The sequence below is a fragment of the Gambusia affinis genome, linkage group LG16, assembly GCF_019740435.1.
Source record: "Gambusia affinis linkage group LG16, SWU_Gaff_1.0, whole genome shotgun sequence".
Lineage (NCBI taxonomy): Eukaryota > Metazoa > Chordata > Actinopteri > Cyprinodontiformes > Poeciliidae > Gambusia > Gambusia affinis.
Genome location: NC_057883.1, coordinates 11,914,172 through 11,926,284, shown reverse-complemented (window position 1 = coordinate 11,926,284; position 12,113 = coordinate 11,914,172). Strand labels below are relative to the sequence as shown.

The following is a 12,113-nucleotide window of genomic DNA, read 5'->3' as shown; positions in this document are numbered from 1 at the left end:
CATATTCTGCTTACAGCCAGCTCTGGGCCACATGATAATGAGAGTCTTTTACCAGCGTCAGCCAACATCTTCACAACCTCTTTTAGCATCGTCTGGGGTTAATATGCCCATTTTGCAGCAAAACACAATTGTCTCTTGGATACAGAACCTGTTTTCATCCTGTACTAATAATGGACTAAAAATATCTTCCTGAAATATTGAGTGTGACATTTTCCTCATGATTTATTACAAGAGAGCAGTATGTCTGTACGAGGTTAAATCAGACCGACCCTCTTTAGTTGTAGGTCAGTTAGAATAACCAAATTAATCTTTAAAATCTTTTTATTTAACAGTATTTAGATCAACAATGAGTGGATATTGACTTCTGACTGAACCAGAAATAATTTTGTGGTGTTGTGTGGTGTGGTGTATGGCAGCTAACCTGTCACTGAATAAACTCTGAATAAGGTCTGACTTAAAAAAAGAAGATTGTAAATATGTTCTAGCCTATTTATAACCCATATTAATAAAAAAATTATTAATATTATGAATGCATTTGTTTTAATTTGCAGTTTGTCATTCTTTCAACTTCTTCTTGAGAATACGCTCTATCACCACAAGAGGGTGGTACAGACCACACCATTCGCTTTTTCAATCGCAGAACTATCAAAGCACATCAAGTAAAATATTAACTTTTGACTTCTGTACCAATTTATGGATTTTAACCAGTAGTTCATTTCGACCTTTGACTCACACTCAGCACAAATTAGTCTCAGTTTTTTTATAATTATAATTATTAAATAATGATTTATATTCATTTATGTATTTATTTAAATGTTAGCTGAAATGATCAACTTGTGAAGTATTGAGTGCATCTTCTGATACTCATGGTTAGAAATATTCCAATTGTACAAAAAAATCTATCAGTGAATCTTCACTGTCTTAAAATTATTTTTAGCTTTAGCAGGAATATTGAACTTGACAGGAAGTTTTTATTTTCTATGTTTAGCTTGATCTGTAAACAAATGTATGCCTTAAATCTAATAATAAATTATACAAACAGAGCCTCATTATATTATTATTGTCAAAAAAATCCAACTGTCCCCAGAAAGTTTAGCCAGATGAAGATCACTTGTTTTACTGCCGGGGTGATGCGGTAAAACCAAACGCCATAATGTGAGTTCCATTCTGTTGTGGCTAATAGGAAGGTGACAGTGCAGCATTTACAATTGCCATATTAAAAATAGTAAAAATGAGAAAAATGAGAAAAAAAAAAAAAAACAATAATTGAGGAGAGCGTTGTAAGAATTGGGGCAGCAATTTGACCCATACCCCATAGCTACCTCTCGGTGGTACCATTGTTTAACAATTTCTACAAAAGTCAAACATAAAGAAATGGATGAAGTTGCTCACTTTCCCTAGCCTCTCATATTCACCCAGTACCGATTCTTTCCATCTCTTCTTTTTTAAAAACATAGCTATATACAGTATGTTATAAAATATTGAATTTATGACTAGTATGTGCACTAATGGACAGAAAATGACTGAAATAGTGTTGTGTGTGCCTCTTATTTATTTCTCTTCATGAGTAATTCACTTTAATTAAACAATAACTGTTACAACACAAAATTAGTTGTTTTTTTTTCTCCAAAGCAAGTTTGGCCACATGTTATGTACAAAGTCATAATAAAAAGTCCTCCTTTTGTCAGCAATGCCTCCAGTTTAAAAATTGAAGGTCAGGTTCATGTCAAACTGTCTCTTTCCTATTATTTGCAAATTCAAAACATGTTGACAATAAATAATACCGTAAAATGCACACAAAAAGATTGACAGTCCACCACGAGTTCATAACGTCGCACATATTGCATGTTGGGGAGGAGAGGGACTGAGGAACATTGAGATCTTCTTAGCAAAAATGTGACAGTTTATACAAGTTACAGAAAAAAGCTGATCATCTATACATTGACACTAGCAAGATAACAAAGTTGTTTCCTTTTGTACAAAGAAGGGAGAGTTGTCTTTACAAGCAAAGATCATTGTCTAGCTGTGGAGATTATACAAGCAAGATTTAAGGCAACTTCTCTGTTTTTGAAACACAAGGGCATTGTATCCCGTTTATTTTATTTTTTTTGTCACTTGTTTTCTTTTTTTTTTTTCCCAGCTTGGAGTTAGTTGCATTGCATAATCCGGGCTTCTGAAGTAAGCCTGTATTTTATAATCAAAAAGGAATGCTGGAGGTTCATCATGACTCTTGCAGCTATTGAGAAAGATGGATTAATTTGTCTAAAATTAGACTCCCATATCTTCAATGCTTGCCTCAAATAAAGAGGATAAACCCCTTATGCCACCAGCAGAGCATAGGGACGAGTAGAAGCAGTCAGAAATTGGCATTTTGTCACAATCTGGGAGTATAAAAGGTGTCAACAAGAAGGGAAAAGCAAACATAGTGATCCGTGTTTAGGACATCATCAAAACAAGACATTTAGGTTTGTCAGAGAAAGAAAAATCCCAACAAGTTAAACTTGACATTTAAATTATTTGTGGCACCAGAATCGAAGAACAGGAAACAAATCCAGCACTCGTTTCCAAAAGAGCTATTGTTTGAGGCAATTAAGCAAAAGGGAGTTTTACAACAAAAAAAGAGCAGTGGATTTAAAAAAATAATAATTATTATTATTTTGCAATGATAATTGCATTAAGAAAATTGGCCTGTTTTCTTTCAGAAATGTTTGACACTTCGTGTTTTTACAGCGTTCACTTAAATTCATATATCAATTATTTGCAAATAAAAACTCCAAATTAATGTTATATTCTGTTTGCTGATGATGTGCATTTGTGCAGCTGATTATTAAGAACAATTTCTTCCTCTGACTTTGATTTTTAGAGTTCTGTGCAAAGCAGAAAAATAGGAAACTTAACCACAGTGTTTGTTCCCCCCCTGTTGCTTGCAGAAAAGTAGAGCAGAAGCTTTGCAAGGACTGACACTGACCTGAGGCAGACAGTAGGTTAAACCTAAATGCCCACCTCACAGCTCACAGATACAGTTACATGCAGTGTAATCTCAGCCGGAGTTTCTGTTTGCAACCGCCTCACAAACTTGTACATGGTTACATTTATAAAGCCTGTCAGACATGAGTTTGCATACGTTGTATGTTGGGTTTCTTTCAGGTGCAATTTAACAGTGAATAAAATGTATGCTACTACAAGACAAAAAAAAAGTGGGATTGCCAAGTTAGTGCATTGCATACTCTTTTTTTTTTTTTATCTTTGTTGACTATAAGTACCATTTTAAAAGTAATGTGGTGTTTAAAACCATTCTTAATTTATGGTGTGTCTAGATTTTCTTCGCATAAGTTGTTTTAATAGGCAAGTATTAGTTACTAGGTCTAATATCAGAAAGATAACTTTACAAACTAAAACTAAGTTCCATGTTTTGTCTCTGAACACCAGAGTGCAGTGCATCTCACCACTGAAATCTAGACTGACTTCTGGCTTCTGACTGAATGCAAGTCGAACTCGAAGGGGGGCAGTTCAAACACACAAAGGACAAAATTGCTTTACAATTCAAAATTTAAGCTAAAAAAATGTTGGCTAAATATTAGGTAATTTATCACCTGTACTGTAGAGGAAACATTTTTCCAACAGCCTTAAAACTGTGTTCAATTACATAGAAACAAATTAGTTATTAATCAGAAACTGTTTGTATGCTAATTAGTAAATGTTCACGTTTATTCTTAATCTCTGATGTATTTCTTTAGTTTTATATGTTTAGCAATTGTTGTGTTATTGATGTGTATTTTATTGTAAGTCCTGCTGCTTTGAAGAGCAGGTCTCCCTCAAAACAGATCTTAATTTGAATAAGACATTTTACCCAGACCAATAAAGAATAGACTAACCTTGGTGATTAGTGCTCAGTTAGTTATTTTCTAAATATATTTTATAGCAAATTTTTTGTAATAGTTGAGTCTGAATTAAATTATATAGCAAAATTATGGCTTCATTGCTAATATTTATAGCAAAATTATTAATAATAAAAAGGAGCCAGTTAGCATCATTGGCTAATTAACTAGCATTTTGCTAGTGACACATTAGCACTTAGATTTAACACATGGTCATATCTGGTTTAACAATTATTTTTTATAGTAATTAATATCATTTATTAACAGTTGATTTACTGACACTCAAATGCAAAGTTGATATTTTTAAAAGAACTACTGATTTGGTAGGAATAAGTTAATGGTAAATTTTACATGATATGTGGACAAAAAAGAAATATTGCTAAATAGGTTATTAGCTTTAAAATATTGAATTTTAGTCAATTGGTTAATGTTGAGTCAGACGGACCTTATATAATGAGGGCACATGTTTTAATTTTTCTAATAGTTAATGATTTATGATCAAACTATTTTTTTTTTCTATTTGAAATAAGCTAGAATATTATGGAAGTTAGCATCAGTGGCTAATTAGCAATACCCATTCGGTTTCTAATTGCTACTGATGAATCATTAGCAACTAGCCAGAGATTAATTGAATAAATAATAATTTATTAATAGTAAGTTTAATACCATCAAAATATAATCTTGTTTTATTGCTACACAGTCACTGATTTGGTAAACATAAATTAATGATAATTTTCAAATGGGGAAGGGAGAAAAAAGATAAACTTGCAACTAAGCAGTTAGCCTTTAGCTACTGATATTTTTCTGAGTGAAATTATGCCACGTACTAAATGACTAGGAAGTGATTGTTAAAGGACAGTTGGTCATTACTTAAAAGGAAAAAATTATTTAACAGCTAAGTATTTATTAAACCTATTCGTTTTAAAGTAGATGGGAACAAAAGGGGACAATTACTAATGTCCCATTTCTATTAGTAGTTACTTCAAGGCTTGTTTCATGCTCATTCAAACTGACAATTGAGACACTATTAGCTAATGATTACCAATTGAATAAAATGTGAAGAGGATTAAATTGCAATAGCAACTAGCAGTTTTTTCCTACTTTGTTCCAAAATAGTTCCTTTGTAAATCTGTTAACTTTGCTAAGCCTACAGACATGGTAAATGGTGAAAATTTTTAATTTTTTTTAACAGTTTCCCCTCACAGTTAAAGATTGAGATTTATGAAAGGATTATCCCTCTTCTAACACCAATAAAAGGGAACACGAGCATTACTGTTAATAATAATGTTAAACACAAATTTCCAAGGCTGAGATTGGCAAATTTTCTACATCACATTTCCAGATTTATTTAGGAGTAAAGAAGGGCTTAACATGTTCTCAAAATGAAGAGCCTGAGCAAGAATTAGCCCATCCCATTGCTTTTATGACATTAATGAAAGTCAATTTTGATAACTCTGTTTCTTTTTTTGTGCAATAATGCATGTGGAGAAAAAATCTGAACAGCAGGTGGCTAGTGACATTAACACTGTGCCCATTTCATCAATTTGATGTTTTTATCCCACCAAACAGAAAGTGTAGATATTCAAGATTATTTATGAGTCCTCTCATTAGAAATTAGCTGCATGAACTGTTCTGATGCTTGTTTCTATTTTCCATTTATCTGTATATCAAAACATGTGAGTTTAAGAAGGATAAAACAAAATACAAGAGCAAACATTTAGTACCTTGGTTATTGTGTCATCTCATTTCAAAGCTTTTCACAGGTTCCACGCTGACCTATGAATATCACAGGATGCTCCGTAGTAAAAAAAATACATATAACAAGAGCTTGTGTTGAAGGGGGGGAAGTGCAGATTGAATCTTTAAATAATGAGAAAACCAGGGGGTGTGGACGCCTGTTAATCCTCCTGTTGCAAGAATTTACTGTCTCCAGGTTAAAGGTCAAGAAGTCCTGCTGGCCAAAACGTCCCTTATATATAAAATTCGGCCCTCAAAGAGTGTCATAAAGACAAGAGGAGCCCTGTCTCCTTTGCTATGACACATGTCATTTAATTTTCTTGGATTCTCGTCAGTCTCGAAAGGCGATTAGTAGTGCTGGTAGATGGTGAGATGACAACAACCTACATGTGCATGTGTGAACGTGAGGAGTGTTGTAGCTTGGAGTGATGGGATTTAGAGGTTGGGGGTAGATAGGTGAGTCGCTGATGGCACTGCGGTCATAAGAGCATCCATCTGTGAAAGAGAGAGGGAGGTCAATGAGACAGAATCCAGGTTGATTTGATCAATTTAAGATCAGCTTTTAAAGAGAAAATTTTGTGGATACATTTTCTCATTTTCATTATGTGTTGAGCTTTCGTGTCCAACTGTGGTCAAAAGTTTACATGCACTCCTCTTGGGCTTGATGTCATACTATCTTTATGGACTTTTTACTGAGTAGAATGAAAATAAAACCTCAATTATTCTTTAAAAAAGAATGAGATCAGTAATCCACATAGACAAACTTAAACTGACAAAACGAGACGAGATAAGATAAGATAAGTTCATTTTTGAGTCTCCCATAGGAGAAATTTGTCTAAAAAGTAGTGGCAAGGCTACATTACAACAATAAAAATAAAAACAATACTTCAAAAAGACAATGATCATAGATACTTAAAAGCAAAATCAATACAAAAAAATTAAAAGTACATAAAAACACAAACGATAGATTGGCAGTGCATTCCCATAAACATCTCATTTCCATTCACATACAATACATTACCTTCATACAATTCTTGATCACATCATATAATATAATATAATATAATATAATATAATATAATATAATATAATATAATATAATATAATATAATATAATATAATATAATATAATATAATATAAAACACTTTTTCTTGCTATTGTCTCTAAATCCTTAAACTTTAATCTCAGTTTCAAAGTAAATATGTCTGACTTGAGGAAGGATAGCCAAAACATTTGGTCATGCAGTTTTAAAAAGCAATTTTACTAAATACACGGAAACAGCATGCACAACTCTTAATTTGAAGAAATAAAAAAATAAATAGTCTGCATAATACACAATACAGTGTAAATTGAACTTCAGATTGTGAAAATGTAATTAAAATCAAATGAACAGGACAAATTCACATTGTACAGCAATAATCTGGTTTCAGTGGTAAATTGTACAATCCCACCTACTGCCCTTTTTAATTTAATGTTTCTCAGAAAGATGCACCTCAAACTGTTTTAGTAACCAAAATTGAACTTCTGACTTGATATTTTACCACTCTTCTTTCCAGAAAACATACAGTTCAGTAAAAGTGCTTGATTTCCTGTCATTGAACCAGCGTTAAGCACAATTCACACGTAAAAATAAATTAAATAATCATGGTAAATACCAGTCATAGTAAATAACTATTGCCTTAATAAATGTCTTAGCATTTCTCTATGAAATTAGAACATATTTTAGAAAGAGCATTGAAGTATTTTAACTTTCCAGTATCAGTCCTAATAAAAAATAAACCTTCACATGTCTGATTATTTCAGCGGATTAATTTTGTTCATGTTAGCTGCTGTCTGCAGGGCTTGATTTCCCTCTTTTGTCGTCACTAATTGATTCTCTTCAGAGCACTTGCCTCGTGCCACCCTAACCTAAATTTGACTTTAAATTGCTCAAAATTGCAGTTTCATTTAATTAGTATTCAATAAGCCAAAGAATGTAGCATCAACTGTAGTGAAAATGTGCCGAATGGGTCTTTTGACAAGAAAAGGTTTTCATTTTGGTGATGGAGAATGCGATCTAGCAAGTTTTAAACACTCATTTTGTTTGGAAAATTAATGTGTGGGCTAAACATCCTATTCACCAGGATGCTATTGAATCAGACACCTTTCAAAAATCTTCTCCACAAGAGTTCACTAAGTGACATTCAAACACATCTCCCTGTCGCAGCATTCAGGTAACGCTGAGGAAAATGGAGCACTATGCTTCAATCATTTTATTCTTTTTTTTCACTTCTTTTTTTCAAAGTCTGAAGTCACACTGTATCTACCCAAAAATCAAGCAGCACACTGTCACTCTGATTAATCTTTGTCACTGCACCTGAACAATTTAAGAGGACAGAAAAGAGTGCAGAATGTTTTATTATTAGTCTACAAAAGAAGAGAAAATGTCTAAGTGAAGAATATTTCATAGATTGAGGAAATCATTTTGTGTTACACATTTTACAACCACAGAAACCCTAAAACTCAGTCATAATTTGATGTCTGACGAAAAGGGAAGGACACTCAAATAAAACATGGGTACTATGGCTTTCATTTCTAGGAGAGTATGTATTACAACACAATAAAAAGAATCACATAAAGAAGAAAACAAAACCAGACAACACATTCTGTCCATCCATCATCCATCCATCCATCCATCCATCCATCCATCCATCCATCCATCCATCCACAAAAATAGATCCCCTCAACACCTTTGCTGTGCGAGTTATTCTGCCCATGAACCTTATGAACAGAATCGGGGACAAAGGGCAACTTTGAGTCCGACATTCACCAGAAACAACTAATCTCTGACACTGATCGCACAAGGACCTAAAGGCCCTGGTACCTCTTACTCCCAAAGTACCGCCATAGGGTTCTTCAATGGGCATGTTTAAACATGTTCTCCAAGTCCAACTGCCTGATTACCCTTCTGCTTAAACTTGTGAGCTCCAATATCCAAGTTTCCCTCAGTCTCAAAGAACTGTATGTTATTTTTTTTAAAGTTAAACATTAATATGTGAAAAAAGGTAGAACAAAGTATTTTTTCTGACCGCATTTTACATAGATAGTACTTAAAATAAAACCTTTCCTTTTCACTTGTCAAGTGCTTTTCGTGTATCACTTCTGTGCGATTTTACCAAATTATCCAGAAACATGTGACTCAAGGGTTTTACTTTGGCTGAACAGAATAAAATCAAAGCTTGCCAAAGAACAAACGTGATTTTACAACACTGAATATTAGAACTTTGAATACATTAGTCATACTTAATAATACTCTGTTCTGCTGATCAACACACGGTCTAACATCTCTCAGTTGTCAATTGTGGAAGTTGATTTGATTTTGTCCACCTCTTCCTCCAAGGGTTCTTGGGGGAGGCGGTGGACCAATCCCAGGGATTATGGGGTTTGAACTGTATCCACTGATTTACAACAAAATAGCAAAACAAGTTTGTTTAGTTTAAACTGAATTTGTCAAGCCAATTTGTTAACTACCATAAAATTAGACAGCAGTTGGTTTGATCAGTGATACTGAGAAAATTACAGCATTTTTTGAGCTTCTTTGCTAGAAAAGCATAAGGAAGAAGAACTTCTAATAACTCTGTGGGGCTAGACAATGTTATCACTTCACCCTCCTCCTGCAAAAATAAGAAATCCTGCAAACTTGGAATTATCTTGCTAATTGCAGGTCAACCAAAATGTTGATGTGAGATTCCCAAGAAGTGTTATTTGGATAATACCAAAATTCACTTACCTCACTTGTTTTGATTGCGGATTCGCAGACACCTCCTCTTCAGTGGCGGCTCCAGCTCAGGGCTCCCACCTGCTGACAATGGTGCACTGATGGAGCAGGACAGGATGGCTGTCTTGTCAGCGGCAGGCTTTGGCACAGGCTGGATGACGACACAACCTCCCGCTGAGAGAAGTGGCAGGGCATAGGCGTGTTCACCCTCCTCCATGCTGGAGTCAGGGTCTTGCTTACTGTCCACTTTTGTGTCCACTTTCTCATCTTGTGCTGATATTCGTTTCCCTGCCTCACCCACCGAACAATTGTTTTCTTTTAGCGCCTCGCTCTCCAGATCACCATTCTTTGGCGGGTTCTCCCCATCCCTCTCTCCTTTTCGGTCTGGATTGAGAAGGGAATGCCATCCAGTGCCATTGACTATAACATTACAAGGGGCAGCAGAGTTAACTTGAAGCTGAGGAAGGGCTAAGGACTGGGTCCGTACTGATGTAGGCAAGAGCGCTGGTTTAAAATTAGGACTTATTTGACTCTCTGGAAGATCAGTTTTGCTGGAAGGTTGTAATGCAGAGTCCAATGACTTAAGGTGTGTGCCTGTATCCAGTTCTGTAAAACTGCCCTGTGGTAAAAGAACATTCTCTGCACTACTACCTACACATTCCCTCCCAAACCCGTCAGCTGGTGGAGATCTTGATTCCTCCACTTTGACCTGGACTCCAGCAAGCATGGTCTGAATGAGGTGCTGCTGGCCTGGCTTTTGGCCCACAGTTAGGTCAATTACACCATCAATCAGTCCAGAGCCACTGGAAAGACAAAGACTGCCTGAATTATCCTCTGCCTTCACAGTCAAGTCCATGAATGCTGTCCTGCTTCTCTCACCAGGTACAGGAGAAACCTGTTCTCCACCTGCTGGCTCTGTCTTGTGGTCCCCTTTGTCACTTCCAGAAGAACTTGGAGAGTGAGCCCTAGAGGATGACGCTTCTGAAGAATCTGGAGCGCTGTGGACAGAACTACTGCTCTCTGGTTGGTCCCTAGAAGTCTTAGAGTTAAAAGGGATTGGGATTGGAATAGGTATTGGGACTGGGAGAGGTACAATGACTGGGTAAGGGACCAACAGAGTTGGTGGAGGTACCAATGGGGCTAAAGATGGCATGCCAAAGTTCATCATTGGGGGCAAAGGGATGGGTCCGTTGGGTATCATGTTGACAGGAGGAAAAGGGGGCAGACCTGGTATAGGTAAGCCAGGGTGAGGAGGGATCATACCTGGATTAGGATTGGATGAATGGTGGACGTGTGGAGAAAGGAGGGGTCTGTGCATGGGACTTGATGCTGGACCAAGGGTTCTTGGGGGAGGAGGTGGACCAATCCCAGGAATTATGGGGTTTGAAAGTGGGCTGTTAGGTCCTCCTGGATGGGCAGAGGGGCGAAGAAATGGTGGTCGGATCTGCTGCATCATTTGATGTTCCATGAACAGAGGCAGGGGCATAGGTCCTCTGGGGGTCATCACCATGGGTGGGCTGCCAGGGGGAACCCCCACTGGTGGATGCAAAGGAAGAGGTGGAGGGGGAAGTGTTGGGCTTTCATGAGGTCTAGGTGTGGGGATTTTGGCTGTAGTGGATGAGGAAGGGGAACACACAGCCGCTGTTTCTGAAGGTGAGGTGGCAGAAGAAGTAGAGGAGACCAAGGCAGAGGTGCCAGAATGGCTCCCTGGTGAAGGAGCCTTACGCCGAAGATCTGTCAGTGGCGTTCCCCAGGATTCAGGAGTCAGCAGCTGCACCCCTCCACCGCACTCTGGTTTTCCCTCCCCTCCAGCTCCATGACCAGGGTTACACAATGCTCCAGGCAGGGCAGCCTGGGTTTCCTTGTAGAAAATGTCCATTTTATACTGGTTTAGGCATTTGGCACTGCAGAACTGCAGCCTGCGCTCACCAGCGCCAAAGTCCAGGTACTCCTTAGTGTGGCGAATATGTTTGCACCAGTCACACACCTGCAAAAAACACAGCACATAAGGTATGTGTCTTGTCATATACATATAGTACAGCACAATATTATATCATCATCACCTTACTTAAGAAATAAGTTAGTTGATATTTGTAAATATGCATCCTCTATTTGCTTTTAGCAACTCTACATTTACAGAAGTAAAAGCAGACATAACAATGTTCTGCTGCTATGCAACTGAGGTGACTGTCTTTAACAATCTGCCCACGCAACAAGTTCTCATTTGCACTTTCTGTTGGCCTGAAAAAGACACTCACTCTGAGTCCTGTGGGAGACCAATGACTCTGATACAGCTACAAGATATTTTCCCTCAGTTTCCTTCAACAAAATGATTTGAACATTGTGCCAACTTGGTAATAAATGCAGTAAAATACTTCTGGCAGTTTCTTGCAGGTGTCTAATTGAACAAAGACTAGGAACAATATCCAAATCATGTCCTTTTGGACAATCAGATTATACTGCTTGTCATTCCATTAATTTCTGCTTTGATCAGAAGTAACAAGCGAAACATGATATTCCACAAAAATACATTAAAAGTGTTTGGTCTTAAGAGCTACATATTGAAAACAAGAATCACCTATTTTTTGATTCATAATGAAAAATAAAGAACGAACCCTCAGTATTATAGATTTTTTAAAGATAAAATGAAATAAAGTTTCTTTTATTTTTCTTGTCTTCTTTTTTTGTGTCACATGATCACAAAATGATTGACAGATGAATTTTCCGAAATTCTAGTGAG

At 36.5% G+C, this 12,113-nt stretch overlaps 1 protein-coding gene across 5 annotated transcripts in view; it reads right to left on the bottom strand.

The window, feature by feature from the left end:
- Window positions 1–1,532: 1,532 nt before the first annotated feature.
- The window catches only part of sobpa (sine oculis binding protein homolog (Drosophila) a), a 40,475-nt gene continuing 29,894 nt past the window's right edge, over window positions 1,533–12,113 (bottom strand). For all 5 annotated transcript variants that reach the window (XM_044143238.1, XM_044143240.1, XM_044143241.1 and 2 more), the window contains 2 exons: window positions 9,386–11,360; window positions 1,533–6,110 (listed from right to left, as the gene is read on the bottom strand). In XM_044143238.1, the coding sequence (XP_043999173.1) occupies window positions 9,387–11,360 (1,974 nt within the window). In that variant the 3' untranslated portion in view covers window positions 1,533–6,110; window position 9,386. The remainder of the gene's footprint in view (window positions 6,111–9,385; window positions 11,361–12,113) is intronic.